The sequence below is a fragment of the Parus major genome, chromosome 8 (assembly GCF_001522545.3).
Source record: "Parus major isolate Abel chromosome 8, Parus_major1.1, whole genome shotgun sequence".
In the NCBI taxonomy this organism is placed as follows: Eukaryota; Metazoa; Chordata; class Aves; order Passeriformes; family Paridae; genus Parus; species Parus major.
The window spans coordinates 2,218,956-2,245,384 of NC_031777.1; the positions used below are offsets into that span (position 1 = coordinate 2,218,956).

At 55.2% G+C, this 26,429-nt stretch overlaps 1 protein-coding gene across 11 annotated transcripts in view; it reads right to left on the bottom strand.

Moving 5' to 3' along the window:
* CACNA1E (calcium voltage-gated channel subunit alpha1 E) overlaps positions 1 to 26,429 on the bottom strand; it is a 102,793-nt gene that overhangs the window by 50,537 nt on the left and 25,827 nt on the right. For all 11 annotated transcript variants that reach the window (XR_001523141.3, XR_001523142.3, XM_015636484.3 and 8 more), the window contains exons 5-8: positions 16,805 to 16,908; positions 15,950 to 16,102; positions 15,667 to 15,848; positions 4,063 to 4,166 (exon numbers count right to left, since the gene is read on the bottom strand). Coding sequence is in view for 9 of the 11 variants with exons in the window: in XM_015636484.3 (XP_015491970.1) it covers positions 4,063 to 4,166; positions 15,667 to 15,848; positions 15,950 to 16,102; positions 16,805 to 16,908 (543 nt within the window). In the remaining 2 variants the exon portion in view is untranslated. The remainder of the gene's footprint in view (positions 1 to 4,062; positions 4,167 to 15,666; positions 15,849 to 15,949; positions 16,103 to 16,804; positions 16,909 to 26,429) is intronic.

A 26,429-nucleotide genomic window follows, 5' to 3' on the forward strand; every position in this document is an offset into this window, starting at 1 on the left:
CACCAGATCCCGCTCAGCCACGTGGGGCCCAGGTTTTTGTGTGGAGCTGGCAAAAAAGAACCCTCTCTCCATTGAAAATGTACGCTTGTTCCCTCAACACCCTTATTATTAATTGCTATAAAACTTAATTTTATTCATCATTGGTTATGCATCCAAATTGAATGGGGAAAAAAATTCAAATTAACTGAAGTGAAAAGATTTCAGAAGATGGCACAGAAGGCTCCTGAAGGAACTGAAGAAAACTCTCCAGAGACTGGGAACGCAGTGCTAACCCAACCTGAAAGAAAGATCTTAAGACAAAGAAATCTTGCCAAATTGATCCTTTAATTATAACATTAGTCGTTTCTTTCAAAGGCTTAGTGTAAGAGCTGGGGGTGGGGGGCAGAAAAGACTTAAAGGGAGAAAAGACTTAACATCACCAGGATGAGTGGAAGCAATTAGGAGGATTTAAATTACTCTCTTGTTTGGTACAAGGCAGATAGATTTCATTTTTCTTGCCATCGTGCTCGACTTCTTGCTCTGCCATTAGCTCCAGAGGTCTTCTCCTTGGCTGGCCTGAGGGCCCAGTCTCCCCAGGTCAGGAAGCATCTCATTCCACTCTGCTACTTCTGCAGACCAGAAATACCAGTGATGATAACAGCTCTGACACCCTGGAAAGGGGCTGGGTGCACAAGACTGGATTTGAGGATGGAGTCTCCCAGCTCTCAACAGAAGGATGATGCTGCAATGAATGGAGGAGGGTGATTGCAAACCAAATTTCTTCTGCAGAGGCTGTGGAAAGGGAGGTGGGAAAGAGTCAAAATTCAGCCTGTTTGGTTCTGAAGCTCTGTATGAGTCCTCAGGAAGCTCTGCATGAGTCCTCAGTGCTACACCTCCAAGCACAGCTTATTTTTTATCTTCACTCTTTCATCTTCTTGCTCCCAGTGACAAACTAGACACAAGCTGTCTTCTTGCCAGGAGGGGAAAAGCAGGCAGTCAGCAGGACAGGAACAGTCCCAGGGGCTGTGGTCACTCCTGGGGTGGTCACTACATGGCACCAGCAGCAGGGACAGGGCAGTGTGGCTCTCATCAGGTCCTGCTGCTCCGGAGACAGAGCCCAAACACACACATTTTATGTGAAAAACAGCTGAGGGGGGGAAAAAAAAACCCAAAACTCCACAATTTCACAAAAAAAAGGGAGAGCAGATCTTTGCAAATCTCCAGCACATGCAACTCCTCCGGCCACAAGGCAGCCTCAGGTGGAAAGCAGCGTTTCAGTGCTCCATCCTCACTCTCCCACTGACTCTCTCCTGCCAGGATTATCTCAGCAGCTCCTGCAGCTTTAAAAGCTGAGCAGTCACAACTCCTTGGGCTCCGTACCTGCTCCCAAAGAGGAACGAGGCCAATTTATTTAATTTTTATTTTATTTTTTCACCTTCTCCTGCTTTCAACCAGAGTAATTGCAGCCATAGAGGGGGGAAAGTTAATAGACGCAGTAATAAATGGCAAAGCCACAGCAGATCTGTCTCTCCAAGCCCCTGCCTGGAGGAGCTCCATCTCCTCTCAGAGGAGTCGCATGCGATTCCGGTGCGTGTGTGCCCGTTCGTATTTAGGGAGAAAAACCGAGGAGCCTCGCTGTGATGAAAATCATTTCTTTTTCCTCTCCCACATACTTTGTGCTTAAGGAGCAGATGGATCCAGGCTGTTTACATCACAGAGGTCATGCCTCAGCTTAACAGTTGGGGATCTGACTGTTGGGAGAGATGCTCATCGCAACCAGGAGATTGCTAAATCTGGGCTCCGGCAAACTTCTGCTGGTGGCAAGTGAAACACACAAATGTCCTCCTGCAGCCTCTTTGCATTCAGGACCCACCCCGGGTGTTGGGCTGTTTCCCCAAAGGGAAAGAGGGCAGAGGCAGCTCAGCAGCAGCTCCTGGGTGGGAACCTCGAGGAGAATGCTGGAAATCCCGAGAGGACCTCGTTATTCAGCGGTGCAGATGGTGCGGTTTGCGTGGGGCCAGGTTTCTGCAAGGAGGCCACTGGCCATGATTTCAGCTGAGCACGGCCTGGCTTTCCCAAAAGCAGTGCTGTAACTGCCAGGGGAAGAAGTCCTTCGGTGGAGGTGTTTCCATGGAGCTCACTCCCAAAGTGACCATCTCCTCTCAGTCCGGCACAGCCAAAAGTGGGGGGATCTGGCCAGGCCCTGCCTGTTCATCCAGCTGAGAGCTGGCCAAGGGAAAGGTCACACCTCCCATCCCCCAGCACAGCCAAGTACTCTCTTCCAGCACCAGAGGAGTGCTAAAAACGAGAAGAGCTCAGCAAACAGAGCGAGGAACAAGGCCCTTCCTGCTGCACTCAAGGACACGCATTATTTGTGTGCACAAGTATCTTCTCCAGCCTTAGGTCCTGCTCCTCCACGGCTCCAGCAGCAGCTTGGGATGATTCACCCAGCCCAGGTGCTGCATCCACTGAGGCACAGGGGATGTGGCAGTGTCGGGGCAGGGGGACACCACAGTGGCCTGGCCGTGGAGTGGCAGAGCCCACCTCGCCCAGCCCTCCGGGGAGCTGAGCAGTCCTGCTTTACCCTGGATATCTGCCACGCCACAAGAGCATCTCCATTGCCAATTAGGCCACCCACCCACTTGCATCCTTCCCCATACAAACCCTGTTAGTGATAAACAAACAGAGGAAATGCCAGCCGGTGCCTGGGAAGAGTCCTAGACAACTGCATCCAATTCGGCGGGCATGGGAACGGCTGCCTGGGGCAGCCCTGCTGCAGGGAAACACCAAGCTGGGCCAGGGCATGGCCAGGCATTCCACCAGCCCTGCTGTGGTCCTCTGGCCGGTGTCTGGTTTGTGTCCCCAAGCTCCTTCCAGCATCACCCCAGCACCAAAAGCCCCGGTGTCCACACTACTCACTTCACTGGCATGCCTCAGTGTTGTAATAAGGGGCTTTCCCATCTTCCTAACTTGCCTTCTCCAGGCTTTTGTAGGAAAGCTCCTGCTTGACACTTGAGATCCAGCTGCACCTTGCCCAAATGCCCAAGCTGGATGTGGCATGAGAAGTAGAAATTCCACCCAACGCTGCTTGGATATCTTCATCCCCCATAAGAACTCCCTCTCTGCAGGGCAATGTGAGGCCCTTCCTGCAGCCTGTCCCCAGCCCCTGGACTCAGTCAGACCCCAGAATGAGAGCTGGGAAAATTCAGCCCAGTGAGAGACCCCCACCTGCCACCCTAGAAACTCCTGGAATCACACTTGAACTTCCAGGGACCCTTGGGAAAGGGACAGAGACAACCAAAGCCATTCTCCACCCTGTGACCCTTGCATCTAAGGGCTTTCCATCTGGCCACAGCACTGCCATGAGGACTTTTGCATTTTGCCATGATGCATAATTAGCTAAAAAATGACCTGCTGCAGTCAGGACAGAGGAGCCCACATCTTCCCCCAGCGCAGGAGAGGGCACGCTCTCGCCGTTCACCAGCCTCAACCAGCAGTTGAGGATGTGCTGATGCAACCACAGTTCATTGTCATGGAGACAAGAAGAGTTTTTGTCTCCAAACCCAGCTTAATGGCTTGGATTAAAACCACCTTCCCCTTGGGAAGTGCATCACAGGGACAGTTGTTTTGTCCCTACTTCCTTATCTTCTGGGCTTGTCCATGTGCTCCCCAAGCACCCCTATCCTCACCAGTTTGCACCCCACCAGTGCAGGGCAGCTCAGAGGTGCTCTGTATCACTCCCCAAACCCATCCCAACCCACACACACCCCACCACAAACAGCCTGGACTCAAACACATTTTCACAGACCCACTCCCCCACGTCTCTCTCCTCTTGCAGGTCCCAAGCAGCCAGAAGATCCCCAGTGACCATTTCTCCCAAGTGAAATAACAGTAGTAATAAATATCTTCAAGGCTGTCCCTTCCCAAGCTCCCCAGGGAGAGAAAGAACCAAGCACAGCCAGGGGAGCAATTCCTTGCTGTGGGGCAGGTGGGGATGGAGGGGATGGAGGGACACAGGGACCAGCCTTAGGTCCCACAGATGTGTGACAGGCACAGCTCGGAGGGAATGACCCCACTGCTTACCCTGACAGCACTCCCAGGACAAGGTTGAGGACAAAGAAGGATCCAATGATGATGAGGGGGATGAAGTACAGCCAGTTCCAGGTGGCTCCTAAGGCATCATTGGTCTGGAGGGGAAAGGAAAAAAAACAAATGTGACATCACCTTCGACACCAGCGACATGGCAGAGGGAGGGGTGTTAACTTCAGTGCTCCAGGCTGGCCACACCAGGCTCCTCAGGGTGACATGGCCATGCCTGCCAAGCCTTGGTGGGCACCCTTGCTCACCAGAAGAGCCCTGGCACCCCTCAGCACCCTGCACCAGTCCCAGTCCTCATCAGGCAGGACCACTCCCCTCTGTCCCCTCCAAGCATCCCTGCAGAGACTGTAAGATATGGGTGTAGCTGGAGGTGCAGGGTCCTGAAGCCCAAAACTGGGGTGCTGAGGTCACCCTGAGCATGTTTTCCCCAGCAGTTTGATTTGGGGCTCCCATGCACATCCACCAGGACGGGGCAAAGCAGCCCCACGGCTGAGCACGGGTTTATAGGGCACCTTAAAACCAGGGAAGGTGGTGTCTAAAGAAGAGACAGGCAATGTTTGTCCCTTCATGCATGGTGGGAAACCTCCAAACAGGCATTTTGCTACTGGCATCACCACAAACACCGTCCCCCAAAGCCAAGGAGCTGAGATCAGACGGGAGCTCTGAGAGCTCTGACAGCTGCAAGATGAGCCCTGCTCAATACCTCCAGACATTAATTCACCAGAGGTTTTAATAAAGCAGTGCCCCTCTGTCCCTCCCAGCCGCCTCCCAGGCCCCATTTGTCCTCTGGTGTCAGGCACGGTGCACATGACGCCGGGCTGAGGGTGATGCGGCAGAACGTGACTGTCTGGGGGAGGTGGTATCAATCTTCTTGCAATGAAAGACTCTTTCTCTTTTCTCTCTCTCCCCCCTTCTCCCTGTGCTAATTAAGCCCTCATCTTCATCTGAGTCATTGGCACCACGTCTCCTGGTCGGCCAGTGCAGGAGCTGAGACGGGGCTCTGCGCCGGGACAAGCGCGATTCCGAGGAGGAAAGGAAGTGCTGGAGTCTTCCTCCGGTGGGAACCTCAGCTGGGTGTCCCCATCACCCTGACAGCGACCCCGAGGCAGGAAAGGTGACACCAGCACACCCCCAACACAGGCATTGACCACGGCACTGGGACAGGGGATGTGGGCAGCGGTCTCAGGGACAAGGAGCACCTGGCACACAGCAGCCAAAAGGGTTCTGAAAACATCTGGGAGGATTTGCTGCTCTCCTCCTTTGGCACGAGGGAAACCACACACAGGTCCTCTCAAGATGCTGCTCTTTCAAGAGCCCCAGTTCATCTCCAGCCTCTTTCTTTAGGAGGAGAAGGAAGCACAGGGAGGAAGGAAGGATGCACGGAAATGCCAGACAGCCAATGTTTGCCACGGCCCTCCAGAGATAGCCAGGCTCTGCTCTGACAGCACCATCTCCCACAGCATCAGTCTTCAGGGCATCCTGCAACCCTCAGCCCAAGCTTGGCTGGGCTTCAGCTCCCTGCCAAGATGCCACTGGATACCTGCCACTCATGTCAGGATTGCTTGCCTTTGAAACTGGCTCCTGCCCAAAAAACACAGGCTTTCCCCGAGGTCCTTGTCACAGGGAATGCCAAACAGGCGAGCTCCTTTCCTGCAGGAGAAGACATCTTCCCCCAGAACCAGGCCCCCACCACCCCTTCTTTAGCCATCTCAGCAGGAGAGAGAGGGGGGAGTGGGCAGTTTCCCCTGGGTTATCAGTGCCCAGACCGCCTCCTTCCTCTCCATTTTTCAGTCCCAGCCAGGCTGGTGGCACAGGGGACCTGCGGCAGGTCTTGGCAGGACTCGGATGGCATGGGCTGGCTGTGATCCCAACCTCTGTGCATTTCAGTGCCTGCCTCTCCTCGAGGTGGAGCCAAAGGGGGTTGGAAAGATTTTTGAGGGGATCTGGGAGGTCACAGCACCACTTGCACCCAGCAGCTGCAGGAGGGGCACTTCTGGGGCAGAGGAGGAGATGGGGAGCTGTGGCCATGGACCCACATACTCAAGGACATTGCACTGGCCAGAGTGAGCTCAGGGGTGGTCCCAACCACCCAGGCTGCCACCAGGAACAGCACTGCCACCAGCAGCCACACGGGTCCTCCTGGTTTTGCTGGCATCCCCCAGCCCCAACAGGAAATTTCTCAGGGGACATCCCAACACTCCCAACAAATCCAGGAACTGGTGGTGCCCAGTCTGGGTGCAGTGGCTCCAGATCATCACCTGCTACTTGCTCAGCCACTCAGACTGCCAAAAAAACTCACTATTCCCACTGGAAGCCTCCTCAAGCAGATGTTCCAATGACTGCTGTAATTCCCAGCCTAAATTTATTTGTGGCCATTTTCTGTACCGCTCCGTTCTTTTGCCAGCACTGGCCTTTGGCTGAAGTAGCTCTTTTCCTTCCTGATTCCATCCTGATCTATTTCTAGACAGCAATCACAGCCATCTCCAGCCTCTGCTTTGCTGGCCAAAGCAAGGTTCTTCCAGTTCTCTCTTGCCCAGCTGGCTCTCCTGCCCTATTTTATCCAGTATCCCCTTCCCTTCTCCACTCTAGGCTCAGTTCATCCTCCCTGGACACAGGGAGCAATTTGATGGGTCACACTCCATCCCTGCACGATGGCACAGAGACTTTACCTGCATCCCACCATCGTCCCTCCTTCCTTGGTGACACCCCTGCCCCGCAGCCACCTCGTGGTCACCCCGATGTCACCGGTTCACCCTCTCCTCCTCCACACCGCTTCAACCTGAGCTTCGAGGAGAGATCTTCGCTGCTCCTCAGCAGACACTTGGCTTTCCATTTCTTATTGCATCCCACATCTCTTCCTCCAGCCCTCAGATGCCTCCCAGCCCAAGATGGCAGCCTCTGTCCCTCCCTGGGAAGCCGCTGGAGGCAGGAAAGCCCATGACGCATCCCCAAGGACTCCACGAGTCCATGACATCCCCCGTGTCCCCTCAACACCGTCCCAGCACTGCTCACTTCCCCGCCAGCCTCACGGAGCTCCTCATCCCCTTCCCCATCCACTTCTCCTTCCTCCTCACCCACTTTCCCATTCCTCCCATTCCCATTTCCCATCTCACTTCAAGGAGCAGCTCTACCACCTTCCCAGGCCTGCCACGCCAGTTTGGCCCGGCGTGACCTACCTTTGACAAACCCATGATTCATTTTCCTCTCTTGCCTCCCAAATCTGTTCCCAAGTGGCATGCGATCGAGGTCAGCCTCGCAGTCCTATTCCTGCCTGCCTTACTTTTCCTCCCCTCCTCCCCCCGCTTTTAAATATAGGCACCGCATTCGCTATTCTCCAGTCAGATGGTGCCTCCCCCAACTCGATGGAGCTGTTAAAAATACTTGTTACCAGACCTGCCATTTCATGTGCCAGCTCCCTCCAAGCTTGGGGGGAAGCCATCCCAAGCACCCAGGCTGGTGGGTCTCAGCGCTGGGCTCCCACGTTGGCCACGCCTTCCTTCCCGGGATCGCGCCTTTTGTTGCTTCGTGTCGACAAAAGCGGGGCTGGAAGGTCCATCCGTGCCCAGATCTCTCCAGATGTCATTTCACTGGGCCTTCCTTCCATCTGCAGAGGTGGGGAACCGCTCACTGCTCCTCCAGGAGGTCTGTGTCAACACAACTCTGCTATGGCCCTCATCGCACTTCCCAAATTTTTTGGCGCCAAAATGTCGTTGTCTTGACTGGGCAGCCCCTTTCCCCATTCCTCTGGGGCATCACTGGTTCTTTGTATCCCTCTGTAGGCCGTACTTCATCGTCTTGGTCCACTGTGCCTTCCCTTAGGGTTTTTTTCCCCCCTTTGTTGAAGGTACCAGGTGGTTGTTGTTCGCAGAATTCAGGGTAGACACAGGAATTTTGATCCCTAAATTACACCAGCTCCTTTAATGAAGAAATTCCAGGTTCCTGCCTTGCTCCCTGAGCAAGGTCCCATCACTCACCCTCGGGACAGGCTCTTTATATTCCTTTGGGAAACGGAGGAGCTGCTTGGTGCCAAGTCTTTGCTGCTTCTTCCCTTCCCTTTGAGAGGCCTCCTTCTCATTGTGCACCCCACCAGCCCCCAAAACTCTTCTGTGGCCACCAGACCAAGAACCACCAGGCTCACATCCTGGCACAACCCATCCTGCTGCCAGGAAAGCCCTCTGAGCCTACAAATGACAGCACCAAGGCGTGGGAGCGGGACCCTCCTGAGGGAAAGAGCCCCCACCAGCTCCTGCTTCTCAACCCCCAAGCACAAGGTTATTCTTCAGGCAGCTCTTGTGGTGTTTGTTTGGTTTTTTGGGGGTTTTTCTTTCTTCCCCCCCAAAAAAAAGGGCAGGAAAAGGCGCGGGAAGCTGCAAAAGCAGGTCTCACTCAGGGGGCCAGAAATCTAAAGAAATCTAAATATATCCTCAAGTTGAATGCACAGCACAAGCGCACAGCCCACACGTCCCCTCCCTCGGGCTGCGGCGCATGGGAACCTTCAGGATTTCTTTGCTATAGGGGAAGGGAGGGGGGAAAACCTCAATAAACCCCTCAAACTCAGTCTCTCCTGGCTAAAAATAAACAGGGAGCAGGTTCAGTCTGCGCAGGGAGCCTCAATGGCCACTCATTGCTCACCAGCTTGGGGAGGGCGACTGGGGGCCTGTGGGCACCCAAAGCTTTCAGGGAGCAGCAGGACGTGGGTTTCATTCACACAGAGGTTTGGGGATGATGGGAAAAGCCATGGATCTCAAGGGCCTTTGACCCTGGAGCTGTGCCCGCCTTCCCCAGCGCTTCTCGGGTGCTTGCAGAGCGGGACAGCGGGTGAAGAACCACCACAGCTTCCATGATTTGCTCTCCAAATCCTTGGCTTGGCAACTTCTGATGGTCTTTGCCTGCTGGTGACACCCACTGTGCTCCTGCCACGGCTGATGGTGTCCCCCCAGCATCAGCTGCTCCTCCCTGCATCCAGCTGAGAGTCTCACACAGGCCAGCAGCCACAGCAAAAGGCGGGGAAAATTAATTATAAAAATACCTCCCAGCAGATTCCCTGGCCTGAGCAGCTCCCTCCAGACGCTGACACCCGCTGCTGCTCCCCCCAGAGCAGTAACAGATCTCCTTGTTCCCTTTAATAGCAGTAATTGAATCTCCTGCATGCAGGGCCATGCTTCACTCCCTGCCTGGGATCCATCAGCGACCCTGGCACTGGACAAGATCTGAATGGAAATGCTTTGCTTTCCCAAATGAGGTTAATGAGGAAATGGGTGCATTTCCTCTGCAAGGCCAGGACTGGCCCGGGGTGGGACACATCCGTGTCGGGGTCTCCAGGCAGGGTGGGCACCTCCTGCCTCATCCCCATCCTCCAGCACTGCCCTTCACTGGCCCTGGGAAGCTCTGGAATAACACCAGAGGGGGACACAAAACTCAGCATAATCTTCCCTCTGAGTGTGTGCAGGGAGGGAGTGGGGAAGGACACGATGCATTTCATTTTTCTGTTTCCTAAATGGAACGCCAAAAACGCGTTGCTGGAAGGATTACTAAAAAATCCAGCATTTTCAAAATATTTGAAACAGGCACTGAGACTGATTTTGGTGCTGTTCTCCTTCTCCAACCCACCAAGAAATCGCACCCAGCTGCCTCAGCATGGATGCACAGACCCTGCTGGACCCAGAGCCTGGATGCTGCAGCAGGGCATGGCTTCTACAGGATCAGCTTTGGGGCTGTTTTCTCATGGGGATCCCTGCTTTGTTTTGGGCATGCTGCAAGCCCAGGGAGGCAGCTTGGGCCCCATGATAAGATTTTTTATCCTTTTATGACGTTCCTAGAGGAAGGAACATCCCCAGCTTCAGCTGTGGTGCACTGGGGCAACAGACCCTTACACAAGCTCTCTCATGGAGCCCACCAGCCCCACAACCCAGCCCTGGAGCACAGGAGCACATTGACCAGTTTGGAACTGCTGGGAAGTGCCAGAGAACCCGTGCTGGAGCACTTCTACCTCCACCAGCCCCCCTGAGCTCCTCCAGCAGACCGTCTTGGAGTGAGACTTTCCCGCGCGGGCAGGGAGGAGGGTGTGGGCAGGGAGCTTTTGATAGAACATGCCTGAAAGCTGGGATCCAGCAGACACAGTTTGTTTCTTGCTGTGTCATTTCATCACATACACACACACACACACACACAGAGAGAGAGGGGGAAAAAGGGGAAGAAGGGAAAAAAAAATTAGAAAAAAATAAAGGCAGGAACATTTGGCAAGCTGGTGAGGGTCTGGCTTTGCTGAGTGCGGAGAAAGAGCCGTGTGTCGAAAGGGAGGAGAGGGGAGAGCAGGCTGGCTGCCACACACGTGCCTGGCAGGGCCAGGCTCCAGCACCAACTGGAGCCATTCAGGGAGAAACAGCTCACTTTTTGAGTTCAGAAGGGTTTGAACCTTTGGGGTGGAAGCTGAAGTCTCCTCTCTGAATTTGCTCTCACGTGCTCTCATCCACGTTTAAAACACGCAGCATTTCGGAGGATGGAGGAGGAAAGGGCTCTGTCCCACAAGTGCTGGGGACTTTTTGGCAGCTCCCATTCCCCCAGCCCTGTGCCCTGAGCTGCCAGGAATAGCTGCAGAGGCATTACGGGCTGTGCTCGCTGCCTGATTAAATTTTCATACCTCCCCGCCAGGATATTCTGTGTGCGTTGTGTTTTAATTTAAAACACATAAGAAGGGACTCCTGGTCCCTCGGCAAGCTGGAGAGCCTGGCACCGTCCCAGGGCACAGAGGGCTAAAAAGCCAGGTGGTTTCCCTCTTTTTGCCATCCCTCCCACCTCTCCTGCTCTCCAGCCTCTCTCCCTCCTCCTCCTCCTCCTCTTTCCCAGCTCCGTGCTGGGAGCCACCGATATGCATCACACTCCCAGCTCCCTGCTGTACCCAGCTCCTCCAGCCCATCACTGTGGTGTCAGGGCTGTTTTGGGGATCTTTGCACCACAAGCAGAGTTCTCACAAGCCTTGGTGCACGGCTGGCACTGCTGCAGCTCTTGCCCTGCTGACAGACACCGGTGTCCAGAGGTCCTGGAAGTGTTTGGGCTCAGGGAGGTTTCCCAGCTCATCTCAGTTCTGAGCAAACCTCCCAAAAAGAGCAAAATCCTCTCTGGTCTAGTCATTAATTTTGCTGCCTCCTGGTTGCTCTGTGCAAAGCCAGGCACTGTCCTCTCTCCAAATGCTGGGGAGGAATCCACCCAGAGCTGCACCACGCTCAGGTCTCACATTGCTCACACAAAGGAGATTTGGGGAGGGCAGCTGAGTGCTGAGCATCCCAAGGGATGGCCTGAAACCCCAGGAACTGATGCCAACATGCAGTGGTAGCAATCTTCTACACACACACACGGAAAAACAACTGTTCTACAACAGATTCCTCCTCTGACCCTGCTCCAAGGTCGACTGGGGAAAATGGGGATGGGGCAGGAAGCAGGACAGCCAAGCCCTGCTCACATCTCTGACCCATGTGTTCCAGCATGACAGTGATATTAACAGCATGACAGTGATATTAACAGCATGACAGTGATATTAGCACACCTCCCTTCCCCAGCATCCCGAGTCAGGCTGGCCTGAACAGTCCCTGCTTCAAAAAAGGATGGATGTGTCACTGCATTTCAAAGCCAGGCTCCCACAGAAGACCTTCAGCACTTCAATGGGGCTCGTAAGGAAGATGAGGACAAACATTTGAGCAGGGCCTGTTGTCACAGGACAAGGGGTAGTGGTTTGAATCTGAAGGAGGGTTGATTTAAATTAGATATAAGGAATAATTTTTTTTTTCCAAGGAGGGCAGTCACACCTGGCAAAGATCGCCCAGAGAGGTGGTGGATGCCCCATCCCTGAAAGTGTTCAAGGCCAGGTTGGATGGGGTTCTGAGGAACCTGGACTAGTGGAAGGTGTCCCTGCCCAGCAGAGGGGGTGGACTGGATGATCTTTAAAAGGCTCCTTCCAATCCAAACCATTCTGTGACCCTGTCTTCTCCACTTTGGAGATGTTTCACTGACAAAACCTGTCCAAGCCAACTTGTGCAAACCCAGTCACAAAATGACTTCTGCACAGGGTGAGATCCACCAAAACCCTTTTGCACCCCATGAGTAGAGGAGATCCCAGACACTGAGGGGATCTTCCCCTCCTGGCCCCAGCACCTCCAACATGCTGGAAGCACGTGGGGGTTGAGTCACACATGCTGCAAACCCCCATCCTTGCAGCAGCTCCTGTTTTCCAGCCACTCCTACAGCGTGTCTGCATGCACAGCTCACACTTGGCACCCAACCCATGCCCCTGCAGCCTCCTGGCTCTCTGCTGCAGCTCTGCATGGGGCTGCAAGACCCAGACCCACCTCCCCCAAGGCTGTGGACACAGCTCTGCCTGCCACCACTGCATTTTGGGAGGTGTTTTTGGAAGCCACCAGCAGCTTGGTGTTCTTTTCCCCCAGAAAATGCTCCTCTCCTGCTGCAAAAGCACCCAGAAGGCTCTCAGCACTCAGCCCTGGCATCTCCTAAGGCTCCCTGTACTGTTTGGCCCTCCTACCTCGAAGGCAATTCTTCTCACCCTGTTACCTGGGAGAAGAGATCCAACCCCATCTGGTCACAACCTCCTGTCAGGGAGTTGTAGTGAAGTGAGAAAATCCCCCTATGAGCCTCCTTTTCTCCAGGGTGAGCCCTCCCATCTCCCTCAGGAAATAACCAATTTCAAACTCCTCACCCTTTTGTTTCCTGGGATCGTGGGATCCAGGCTGAGCATCACCTGTGCCCCTCAGCAGCCTGGGGAGCCCCTCAGCCATCCCCCCAAGCCCCAGCAGCGCTGTTTAATGACAAAATGCATCCCTGCCCCACGCCAGCACGGCTGCAGAGGCGGAGAAGTAGGACACTGAGTCTCTTTGCCAGCACTGTACTTCCCTCTGGTCCCTACAGAAATCAGGTTTGGTCTGGAGCCAGCCTGGGGAAGGGGTGTCTGCTCCAGGAGAAGAAGAAAACCAAAATACTTCTTAGCCCCTGTTTCAGACCACAGAGGCAGGCCCCCAAGTCCAGCTCCCCTCCAAAATAAATCAAAGTCCCCCAGGCTCCCAGGGACAGCAGCTGGAAAAGCCACAACACCCCACAATTCTTTTATTTCAACCCATACCGTGACTTCTACCTCATCAAGTCAAAGCTGGCACGAAGAAAGCAAAAAGCAAGCACATGGGTGAAATAATCCATGTGGAAATTAGCTTGTTGTAATGCTGCCTCCAAATTCCAGGAGCCACACTCCTGGACCTGGGAGAACGGTGGAAAAGCAGATCTTAAAATCATGATGCAGTCACACAGGGGAATTCTATAGTAAGCAATTTCTTGGAGATTGCTAAAGTGGTTTTCCTGCCATCTCCCTCTCCCCTGCAGCGTTAATCCACAAGGACACAGCCTCCCATCACTTTATCCTGGTGGGAGAGAGGAGTTCCCCACTGAACCCCCCAAACCTGGGGCATGGGCTGGGCAAGGTTAGCAGCAGGAGCCTGCTCTGGCTTGCTGCTCCAAGTGATGAAGGTGATGGCAGAGCACCCCTGTAGTTTTCCAGCCCTCCTCCTGCATCCTCCAGGGACTGCATCCCTCATCTTTTTATTAAAAAAAAAAAGACAGAAATCCATTTTTTTCTGTCTCCAGGTAGCAAAAGGACCAAGCACCCACAACCTTTGCACCGTGAGGCCCCCTGAGAGTCCCTGGGGAGGACGGGAGGTGCAGCCCAGCAGTGCTGGGAGCAGCAGTTCTGGCCACCCCTCGAGGTGCATCAGCAGCATTTAATGATATCAAGGCCCCCAGCTCTCATTCTATTAAAAACCAAGGAAGGTCCCTGCCCCTTTCCATAACTGGTCAGTAACAGCTGGTTCTTTGCAGAGGAACAGGGAAGGGAGGCTCCTGATTTATGGCCCTGGCCATTGGGAATGTGGTGACAGAGCATGACAGCGACACGGGTGACAGAGCACGTCTGCCCAGCTTGGCTAATCCTGCAGGGAAGACGACCTGGATCCCCACAGGGGTCCCAGAGAGCCCCCCAGTTTAGGGCAGGGAATAGGGGTTCCTGCAGGGTAGGCACAGTTTGCAGAGCTCCCAGCTCCTGCGTTTTCAGACCCAGGTGATGAATCAGCAAATCCCAGGCACTGAAGGGATCAGCTCCAGCCTTCCCAGCAAGGACACCCCAAGCTGCAGGAGACCAGACTCACTCAAACAAACCCCTGAGGTCCACCAGACCACAAATTGTCTGTTCCACATCCCCTCACAGCAGGGTTTCAGCACAGGGAGTGCTGCTGCTGATTGCTGCAGAGGCTGAGAAGAGGGAGACACAGGGAGACAGTCACTAACACCAGAGCAGGGCCCAGGGCAGGTGGCTGCCACAGGAATTCACATATGACAGTGGGAACAGCTGCCCAGGGCACTGGAAAACCACCTTTCCCAATACACTCAATTATTCCTGGGCAATAGGTGCTGTGGGTAAGTCTCTAATCCCATTGACACACCAGAAACAGACACAAAATTGAAGTTTTTCGGTCGGAACGCTCAGCTGCTTCAATCCTTCTTAATTCCCCCCCTGACACGGCCAGATCCTGCCACTGCCATCTCCTTCTGGAAGAGGAAAACCAAATCCCCATGGAAAGGTCAAGCCTTTGCAGTCAACTCTCCCCTTTCTACTCCAGCCTGGCTTTCACAATCCATCTGTCCACACACTCCATCCTGCACCCCCAGAGGGACCCTGTGACAGGCTGAGCAGGAAAGGGGCCCCAATGCTGACAGCCTGACGTTGGCCTGGGGTTTAAAACCAAGCCAGAGTCCCTCCTGAAGCAGTTTCACCACCACATGCCATCCAATTTGCCTCCCGCAGAGCAACGCCACTCTGCAGATCCCCGGGCGTTATGGGAACCAGGGTATAAAAACATTCCCGGTGCAATGACGCCAAAATTGATGCTGAAATTAGGCTGGGAACAGAACAGGCACGGTTGTTTCTAGCCCACGAACTCAAACATGCTTATATGGCCAGTCGCCCACGGCGATACGGAGCTCTGGGATCGCCTGGAGCTTTTCTTCCAGCTTTGCCCTCAAGTTCCTCTCTGGGCAGTCCAAGGGCTTGGGCATCAGCAGCTTCCAGCAGCTGCAAACCACAAGAAGTCAGCCCAGCCGCTCCCTGCTCCATCAGCACGAAGATCCCAGCTCCCTGCTGGACACTGAAATGCTGTCCCTGCCCCAGAGAAGGGGTCTGAGCCCAGCTCTGAGCCTTTCCCAGGCCACCAGACATCCTCTGCCCGGTCTGCAGTGCCCAGAAAACATTTCCACTCTCACAGAGCTGCCCTGGGGAGCACAGGAGGAGCAGGCAAGGAAGGATTCCTCCCCAGGGACAACCTTCAAGCAGAAGGAGCATTGCAGGACATGCCCACGAGGTTTTGCCCTCTGCAACGAGTCAGAGATGGGGACCATGGCTCCCTTTGCCTGGAGACATGGAACACACCCCTCTGTCCCCCATCTCCCAGAAGGATTAACCCCAAGGAAACTCTGGATCTTCTGAGCTTCCAGCACATAGCAACAGCCTCCAGCCCCCCACCCCGGAGCTGCAGGACTCACATTGTACAGGACTGTGGTCCACCCTTCCATGGTGATGCACTGGAAGACGGTCAGCACAGCAAAGAGGATGTTGTCAAACTGCGTGATCCCGTCGTTGGGACCGATCCACTCCCGGCACTCGTAGCCCGGGGGGCAACCCTGCACCCCGCATGGGTGGGGAGGGTCCAGCTCCTCTAGTTCACCTGTGAGCACACAGCAGAGAGCCAAAGGAGGTCAGGGACAGCTCATCCCAGCTCTTTTCCTCTCGTGGGATGTGGAGAGGGTGCCAAGGCCTGGTCCCCACCTGAATTGTTTGTGTAGCAGGCTCGGTGCAGCTTCCCGCTGTAGAACTCCAGGCCGATGATGGCAAACATGAGGATAGCAAAAAAGAGCAGCAGGCCGATCTGGAGGAGAGGCACCATGGCCTTCATGATGGATTTCAGGACAATCTGCAAGCCTGGGAGAGGAGAGAAAAGGCACAGCTCAGAGCAGCAATGCAAACCCCCCCTCTGCCACCCAGAGACTCTGTGGCAGGAGGAAGGCAGGGAGCAGAGAGGATGGACAGTCAACAGAGAGATGCAAGAGGCCAGCACAGCCTGGAGGATCCCTGTGGGCAGCAGGATCTCGGAGGGAAGCACCATTGCAGGGGTGGGAAAGCCAAGCTGCAGAGCAGGGCTCCAGCAGAGGCTGTTTCTGGTCCCCAGTCCAATGTCCTGCCTGTCCTTGCCCCACCTGGACTTGGTGGGACATGGCTTGTGCAGCTCTGTCCCCCTTGTTGTCCCCAGGGCATGGATCCAGCCCAGGGCAGGAGGGACAGGAGGCCTGGTGCCAGCAGCAGCCGGGTTCCTTTATTTATCCCCCGTGCCAACAGATGAAATCTTGCAACAAAAAGAGAAGAAAACCCAAGAAATCTCCCCTGAATAAACCCCAGTCCTGAAAGGATCCACCCACCGCCTTCTGGTCAGGGAAGAGGAGCTGCCAGCGGGCTCTGGCAAGCACAGAGAGGGCTGAGCAGGGGACAATGCCACCCGGGGACGCCAAGTGCTGCCACCACTGAGTTCCCACTAGATGGAGAGGTGGCATAAGGTGGCACAAGGAACCCTCTCACCCCAGGGACATCAGGGATGGATGGGAGGAAGATCAGGAGCATCCAACTTACTGGGAATGCCCGAGACGAGCTTCAGAGGCCTGAGCACGCGCACGGCCCGCAGCGTCCGCAGGTCCACGTGGGTGTTGAAGTGTGTCCCGGCCGTGGCGAGGATGCTGTGGGCACACAGGGACAGAGCAGAGTTATCCCAGGGAAAGCTCTTGGCCACTTCAGTGCCACGTTCTCACACCAGGCTGGGGGAAGCCACGAAGAAAACCACGTCCCTGGGCAGGCACAGAGATTCAGCCCCTCCCGAAGGTCACAGAGCCTCGTTTGATGCTCACACCAAAGTTCACGACAAAGCCACGCAGGGCTCAGCCCCAGAAGCCCCCCACACCCCAGCATGGCTGGGTACAGCCCCACATGGCCCCTGGATCCCATGTGAGGTCTCAACACCGCCGACACCGCGTTCATCCCGGCCGCACAGGATGGACCTCCCTCCCGGGCAGGTGGAGCGGGAGCAGCGCCTCGGAGATGTGAGCTCCGTGCTCCTGTGGCAGCACCTCCAGCCATCAGCTGCCCTGGCTTTTTCCACACGTGGAGCCTCCTCAGAGTCCCAGCTCTGGGATTGCTGAGGAGCCCAGAACCTCACACACGTTCCAAAATCTATAGTAATGAAAGTTTGATGACCTTGGAAGGAAACCGGCAGGCACAGGAAGGACTCCGGAGGTTTTCTTTTAAAACACAAAGATTTTCTTTTATTTATTTTTTTTTTTCGTTTCAAGCCCATCTCTGGAAAACAAATTGGGGCAGGAGGGAGCTGGTGCACACCGAGCCCAGCAGTGGAAACACTCGGGGGCCCCTGCAGCTGCTCTGGGAACAGGGATGCTGGCAGAACTCTCTCCCATCCAGGCTTGGTCCCCAGGTGCTGGGCGAGGAGCAGCGAAGTTGCAGAAGAGCAGCAGGCGGTGGGAGAGGAGGGGATGGGGAGGAGAACGGGACAGAGGGAGGCAGCACCCTCAGGGCTGTTTGCAGCAATCCAAAAACCGGTGGAAATTGGGTCATTGTTCCACTAATTCATCTAATTACAGGCCAGAGCAGCTCTCTGGCGTGCTGAGCAATTAGCACTCTTTCTCTCACCCTCTCCCTGAGGTACAGCAGGTACCAACCTGTCCCTCCAGAAAGGCGGCTGGGTTTCCTAGGATACCCTGGCAGCAGGAACTGCAAACCGGGTTGTTCGAGCTCCTTCTCCCCGTCTCCTCTTCCTCCCTGCCCCAGCACAAGGGGTCACAGCCTGGCCCCAGCAGCAGTTGGGATGTATCACCCACAGCCCCCTGTGTATCTGCTTATCCCTGATATTTACAGGGATCTTTTACCCTTGCTGGCACTTTCCCTTTCCCCCGAGCCCTTTTCCACACAGTCTCCCAGCCCCTGCTGCCCGCAGGACTGCCAGGAGAGCAGAAAAAAGGGACTTAATTAAGCCAGGAGCACCCAGAGGCTGGGGAGAGATGTGCTGCTGAATTGGCTGCGAGATCAAAATCGATAAGCACGATAAAGCACTGAGCAGCATGAGGAAGAGGGAAGAGCCATTCCCACCCTTTCACACACCCTGCCTGCGAGAGCAGGGTACCACAGGGGACACACTGTGCCAGCATCATGCTGGAGACCCCGAGAGCCTCCAGCTTTTGCTCCTCTGGAGGGCCACCACCCTTCCAAAGGGGCAGGAGCAGCCCTGGCGCTGACCCCAGCGGCCGCTCCAGGAGGATGGGGATGCTCCTGGGCAGGATGGAGGCTCCAGGAGGATGGGGATGCTCCTGGGCAGGATGGAGGCTCCAGGAGGATGGGGATGCTCCTGGGCAGGACGGAGGCTCCAGGAGGATGGGGATGGTCCTGGGCAGGATGGAGGCTCCAGGAGGATGGGTATGCTCCTGGGCAGGATGGAGGCTCCAGGAGGATGGGGATGCTCCTGGGCAGGATGGAGGCTCCAGGAGGATGGGGATGCTCCTGGGCGGGATGGAGGCTCCAGGAGGATGGGGATGCTCCTGGGCAGGATGGAGGCTCCAGGAGGATGGGGATGCTCCTGGGCAGGATGGAGGCTCCAGCCCTTCCAAAGCCAGCCCAGCTGGAAGGCTCCTGGCAGCAGAGCAGGGTTGGGATGGGCAGCTCTCTGCTCTCCCCAGGGATCCCAGCGGGATGGATGGAGCGATGGAGGGGGAGCCCTGGCAGCCTCACGTCCCCTCCCATCCCCCGGGACAGGAGCAGCACCTGGGAGCGCCCCGGCTGCAAAAGTCCTCGGCTAACCCAGATTAGTTTGAAGGGCTCCGGATCCGCCGTGCTGAGCCTCCAGGCAGGGCTCGGGCGATTTCAGGGCACTCCTTGCCTGCGCTCTAAATTAGCTGCTAAGAATGGGACTCCTCTGTGGCAAGGTGACATGCTCCTTGTCCTCGCTGGGGGACAGGGGACATCACAAGCTCTTGGGGAAGGAGATCACCAGACCGAGGCGGTGGCACTCAGACCTGTCACCCGAGCGGTGACAAAAAGCTGACCCAGGGCTGTGACACATCCTCCTGCAGGTGCAGCAGAGGCACCAGGACAGCATCCTTACACCTAATAAAGTGGCTGTATAATAAAGTGGTTGGGAAAAGCAAACCAAGCTTCCAGGGGCTGCTTTTCCCAAGCTTTTCCGTGGCTGGAAGTTACACACATCCCCTCTCCTGGATAACCAAGCTTCTTCTTCTTCACACCAGACACCACGTTCACATCGCTGCTAATTCTAAATCCATTGCTCCAAAACACACCTTGCTGCATCATATCTCACCTGTCAATTTATTAACCCTCTAATAATTTCTTTTATTAATTATTTTTTATTTTTTTAAACCGTATCAGGCAGAGCTCCCAGTTTCTGAATTAAGGTTTCTCACAGCTCCTGAGATGGGACTTGGGCTGTGACAGACCTTTGTGCTGCCACAGGGCAGCAGCTCCCGTATCTGTAGAACAATTTAAACCCTTTTTGATCACACACAATATCCACGTCTGATGTGCTAATAATTATTCTTTATTTTTAGGCAAGGACCCAAACTAAAATTACATCTCACCATCCAAGTTATTTGAAAAAAGCTGCCAGATTTAGGCTATAAAAATCCCAGTGATCTCATGCTTTTCATCATATGTACTGGAGGAAAAAAAGAAGGGGAAAAAAAAAAAAAGTGAAGGCGTTTTTATAGGTCACCCAGGCAAAGGGGTTAGTTTTACTTCAGAGGAAAGGGGGAAGAGAGACTTCAGGTGGAGAAAAGAGCAGAGAGGAGCTCATGGAAGGATGCAAATGAGAGAGGAGGCAGGATGGGAAATATATGCTAATCCCTCGAAGTATAATTGAATAGTGAGCAATCACCAGCAGACAAAAACACTCTTTCAGGAGAGGAAAAAATAATAATCCAGTGCTTTGTGTTTGCAACCAGGATGATTATTTTATTTTATTTATTTGGAGGCTCTGGGGAGGAGGGTGAGATCCCACTAGGGCCAACACACCTGCGGGCTCTGGGGCTCAGCAGAGCCAGGCTCAGCCCCCAGCACCACTCCAGCTCGCAGCTGCTGAGCAGAGCACACACCCTCCCCTCCAGATGAAGACCTGCACCTTTAGATCTCTTCCCCAAGGGGTCAAAAGGAGAAAAAAAACCAAGAATAATCTCATTTTAGAGGATTCCCTGCTTTTTGGGACCGTGCAGAGCAAAGCACAAGCGATGCTCGATGAGCTTGCCCACGTGAAGTCAACGCTGAATTTGGGCACTATCCCACTCTACAGCACCCATGGTGCCCTCTGTGCATTGCTGGGCTCCCATCCCCATCCCATCCATCCCATTCCATCCATCCCATCCCATTCAATCCCATCCATCCCATCCCGTCCCATCCCATCCCATCCCATCCCATCCCATCCCATCCCATCCCATCCCATCCCATCCCGTCCCACCAGCAGCCCTCAGCCCTAAGGAACAGCACACACAGCTCAGGCCACACTGCAAAGAGCTTCACACCAGGCACCCCCAGCAAAGGTTGAACCCCAAATTATCAGATTGACCCTCGATTCACCCTCCCTCAACCCCAAACTGAGCCCCTCTCAAGCACCAGAGGGAAGGGAGCTCTGCTGAAGCTCACGCAGACAAACTGTCCCAGCAAAGGGTGTGCTGCCTGGAGAGAGGCACAGGCTGAGACAGACTAATCTCAGCCCAAAATCTGGGGCAGGCAGGGTGCTGGCTGACATGCAAATTAATATTTATAATTAAGTGGAAAGGCCCCTGAAGGCTTGCACTGCCACCTGACTCTAGGAGGGAGACTACTTCATAATTAATGCACTGGTCAAGCGGCTCACAGAAAGTGAGTTACCTGATGAATTCACCCCATTCCTGCCCTGTTCTGGGGCTGAATCAATGGGGTGAATCCAGCCCTGCCCTCTCTGCAGGCAGAATCATGAGTAGCAGGACATTCTCAAGGCTCTCAGGTCCCAGCCTGGCTCGAGGCAGGGCCAGCGGCGTGGGGTCACCCACTCTGAGGATGCCACAGCAGAGCACAGCCTTGGGGACACCAAGGGACAGGGACACCAGAGCCAAGTCCTGCCCTTGGCACAGTTCAGAGCAACGTCAAAGCCTCCATCACCTTCCCTTGCTCTTTCTAGGTTTCGGGGCTGTGACCCAGGTGGATTGAGCTGCTGCAAAGCTCCTGCTCCCACCCCTGCCAGCAGCTTGGAGAGGTCTGGATGGGCACAAGTGACTCCCTGAGCGGTGTGATGAGGCTGAAGGACAAAATCTGCCTTTACCAGCCTCGGATCTGAGGGGTGAAATGATCCCCCAAGGCCACCCCTTCCCGGAGAAGCCCCTGGGATTTTGACATGAGGGAGCATTCCCTGTTCTGGACCCTGTGGGTTGGCCAAACCCCACGTGTCCCTCCCGCCTCCATCCCCACACTGCTGCTCAGTGGACACAGGACTTGGCAGGGTGAGATGATGCTGATAAAACTGCTTTTGCACATACAGGACCTGGTGGAAACCTAAAGCCACTGGCAGCAGACGGGGGAGCTGATCCCACAAGAGAAACAGAGAGCAGGCGAGGGCGGCCCACTGCAGAGCCCGTCTGAACTCATGCCAAGGGAGAGGTGTGAGACCCCAGAGCATCCACCTGTGGGATCCCACCTTCTCACTGAGGATGAGGAGGAAACAACCTGTTCTCTTCCCTCAGGACAGGCTTACACCCCTCACCCCATCTCCTGGAGCGAGGTACCTGGCAGTGCAAGGAAGGCTTTACCCCACAGACCAGGGAGGGCAAGCAGGAGCTCTGTGAGGATGTTGGGGTGCAGCAGGAGCCCCAGGGGTGCCTGGCAGGGGAGGCAGTGCCCCAGGGACCAGCAGCCTCGTGGGAGGGACTGACTCACTCTGCGGCTCCAGGAAAGCGAGCGGGTGGGGAAGAGGAGCCGGGAAGGATGGAGCCGGGAATCGCGTGAGCGGCACGCGGGCCGCATCCTGCGCCGGGAGAAGGAGGGATGCCTGTCACCCCCAAAGCCAGAGCCAGGAGTTCTGCCTCCCCAGGGATCTCCCCCTTCCATCTCCAGCAAAGGGAAGCCTTTTCCCCCATCTCTGTCCCCTCAGCCAGCCAGGGAAGCGGCGCTGCCCTTTGTGCGAGGTGCCGGTGTCGGGCACGTCCCAGGGCCGTGGCATATGGCACATGAATCATTCACCAAGCTGGGAAATTAATTATTCATCCAAACGAAAGACCAAACATTTTACTAATTGTCCTGAAAGGAAAGAGCTGAAAAAGGGGTGGGAGAGGCAGCAGGCATCAGGTTGGATACTGGCAGGACTCGTGAGAGGAAAAGAGGGAAAGAGGGAGGAAAAAGTCTTGTCTGGTGTGATCAAAGTATTGCTGGGCTTTTGGACCTGGGCTTGTCCCTTTGCTGGGACAAGTCATCTCAAAATCCAGGCAGCATCAAAATGAGCAAAAAAGCCAACCTCATCCCAGGGCTCACCTTGCAACCCTGCAGCACAGCAGGAAATCAGGGCACAGGATTTCCCTGGGAGGTCAGAGAGAGGGACCAGGCCCGCAGCTGCTGCTTGGCTTTGCAGGGGGAGGACGATGGATTTTGGGATAGGATCTGGGAGAGCCAAGCTTTCCTGCTCCAGCACAGGCTGGTTGGCCCTGGTTGGCTCTGGCTTTGCTGAGAGCATGGCAGGCAGTGCCAGCAATTCTTCATTCCTGCTTTCCCTTGGCCACTCTCCACCTCACAAAACCCTTTAATGAAAACCACCGTGCCCAAGGGTTTCACAAAAGGCGCCCAGGTGTAGCGGCTGTTGTTAAACCCTCCCAAAAACCCTGATGGCAGCGCTTCCTTTTAGTGACCCCAGCTTTTACAGTGGCTGCTGAGTGATCCTGAGCAGAACAACTTCACAAGGGCCTTTTGATTCCCGTTTGGGCTTTTTTTTTTTGCCTTCCCCCACCCCTTCACCCCTCACGTGTTATTGTATTACTGCTATAACAAAAAAAAAAGCCAGTGGTGCTTTGATGATGCTCAGGAGTGTGTGAAGCACACACCCACCTGGATATTTGCAGAGGGAGTTTAACCCTTCCTATTCCATCAAGCAGGGTGTAGGACAAAGCAGGCAGCTGTAGGGTCCTTGTTCTCTGTTCCTAATGGCACCCAAGGAGCTCATCCTCCAGCTGCTGGTGGCTGAAGCTCTTTCAGCCTCACCTTCTCAAAACCACAGATTAAGAGGCCACCAACCTTCCTCTGCCCTTTCTGACCATTTCTGAGCCATTTTCCCCTTTTTTAGTCCAGGTCACGCTGCATCAAGCGGGTCCCAAGCCCAGCTCCAGCACCCAGCTGGTTCTGGTTCAGGCAGAGCCAAGGTGAGCACCCCCAAACCCCAGGGGAAACGCAGATGTTCCCCTCGCTGGTTCTGCCTCAGAAGGAGTAATGCACACTTTCATATAAAATTATTTTTAGCTGGGGAAGAACAGGCTGTTTTTTCAGGCAGCAGTGATGATTTGGAAACCACAGGTTACAAACAGAGCGGGTTTACAAATGTGGCTATTAGTTCCCCAGTGGAAGCTTTAGCATCAGGCAGCTTTAGGTGGGTGTTGATTTCCACTGAGATGAGAAAAAAAATAAATTTTTGATTTATTGACAGAAGAAGCAAACACCAGTTGAACCCTAGTCAGTGTCATCCACTCCTGCAAGAGGTCCCAGGAGGCTGCTCATGGGAGAAATCCCTCATTAGTCTTATTTACAGCAGGGAGAGGGTGAAGAAAATCCCACTGCTCACGGGAATCCCAGAGTGGTGCCTGCGACCGCGATGCCACCTGCACTAAGGACCTCTCCCACCAGATACACGGCAAAAAAATAACTCCAGGAAGGAGAAGTAATACCCTGTGTCACAGCTGGAGGGATGAGGGGCAGCGAGGGTGATGCTGGCTCCCTCTGGATCCCGCAGGGGCGGATCCTGGGATGGGTTCTGCTCACATGGACGTTTTCTCTGGCCCATCACGGGACGTGCCAGCATCCAAACCCACTGAGCGCATCCTGATCAAATCATCCCATCACAACATCCCCTCCACCACAGCCACAGCCTTTCCAAAAGCCACAACAAGACCCCCACGGCCACCAAATCTCACAAATCTCCGTCCAGACGCTTTTACATTCGCCAGGCAGAAAGTTTGAATCCGCAAAGGCGATCCCGGAGCCCGCCTTACGCAACCGACACTGAGCGAGCCGCCAAGTGCAAACCTTCTCCCACAAGCTGTTTGCAAGTCATTTGCCAGCCAAGGATTATTTGCTGCAGGAATTTGCCAATAATTCAGCAGATTAAACAGGCGAGAGTTTCCTGCATGGGAAGCGCATCCATGGCACCGAGGAACGGCAGCTTTGGCGGCGCCGCAGGGCAAAAAAACAAGAGCTGAACGGTGCTGGGGAGCCCGTGACCTGGAGCAGCTGATCCCAGAGACCCCAAAACCAGTCCAGGATGAAAATCCATGGGTTGCCTCCTGCACCCACCATACAATAGAATTTGCCCCGACAAGGCGATAGAATTTGAATATTTGAAATAGAATGTTGAATAGCGAGGCCACGCCAGCAGGCACTGCTGGGGTAAAACCGGGGGGTGAAGGCGCATTTTACGGGCTGGGGTCCACCCTGCTGGAGCAAACATCAGGATTTCAGGGGGGAAGACGCTGGAGGGCTGCTCCCTGTGAGTGGCAGTGCTGGGGGACACACGGGTACCTCCTGTCGGGGCGGCCAGCGCGGTGCTCGCAGCCCTTCACGGACAGTCGGTTCCCTGGCACGGGGCCCGGCTGAGCCCGGCACCGAGAGGAGCTGGCGAGGCTCCTGCGAGTGAGTGATTGCCCAGCGCTGACTCAGCACCAGCTCGGTTACAGCAGCAAGCCCAGAGCCCTGGGGAGGGCAGGAAGAGGTCCCCACACCCAGCCCGCTGCTGCCCCTTGGCTCACGCCCCAAAGGACGCCCAGGTTGGCACAGGGGTGATGGGTATTTCCCAGCTGCATCCCGAACACTCAGCCCACTGAGGCCAAGAGCCCCACCAATGTGTGTCCCATGCAGTCCCCAGGGGTGTGAGCACCTCTGCCCAGCCCAGGAGCCACAGAACCCTCTCTGTGAGTCACTCAGCAGATGTGGGAGAGCAGCAGCAGCCTCCCATGCAAGGGCTGCACCTCCCACAGGCTGCCTGTTCGCTGCCAAGCACCAGCACACCCTCCATTCCCAGGGGACATGGTCCCACTCCCCAGCAAGGCCATCCAGGTCCCCACTGGACCAAGGGAGTCAAAAATGTCCCCAGCCATGCTGTCCTCGAGCCTCCCGTAGTGCAGAGTCCCAGCCTGCATGGCTCCACCACGGACACCCACCACCACACCCCAGCAGAAGCTCAGCATTCCCCTTCCTCCTCCAAACACCCAACCAGGAGTCACACCCCACGTGGTGCCACCACCCTGCAAACCAGGACGGTGCAGCAGGAAGCTCTGGAGAGACCCCAGGCATCCTGCCTGGTTCCCGTGCCTCAGTTTCCCAGCCAGCCCTGCAGCTGCTCTGTCCCAGCAAAGCCCATGGAGCGCTCAGACCCGTGGAGCACTCATGGTTCACATCAAACCAGCTTCTCTGAGCGTGATGTTTCCATCAGCAGGCAAAAAGAAACAGCCACAATCCCGGCACCACCTGCTCTCCACACAGAGAGGGGACCAAGGGGACACCCTGGGGGGCTCAAGCTGACTGCCAGTGTTGGCTAACACAAGCCCAAATGCTCGTTTCTGTGTCATCAGGACAGGCCAGCCCGCTGCAAGCAGGACTCAAATCTGGGCCATGTCCCTGGCAGGTGACACCAGCAGTGACACAAGCAGCACCCGTGAAGCTCTGTGTGCTACCACCCCCAGCACTGTGGCATGATGAGCAGCATCACCTGGGAATGTGTCCCCACCCAGACCTCATTCCCAAACCTCCAGCACCAGGGCAAGCCTGGAAAAGTGCTTGGGAAGGCAAGAGGAGACGAGATTTTCCCTCTCCCCATGCAGGGTTTGACCCGAGTCTCTCCCAAATCACATCCATCAGGTCATGCCACCACCTTGTCCTCACCTTGCCTTGTATTCAGGTGGGTGACAGGCCACCAGGTGAGGACAGCTAGACATGGTGGCCTCAGAGCCAGCCCTCCTGC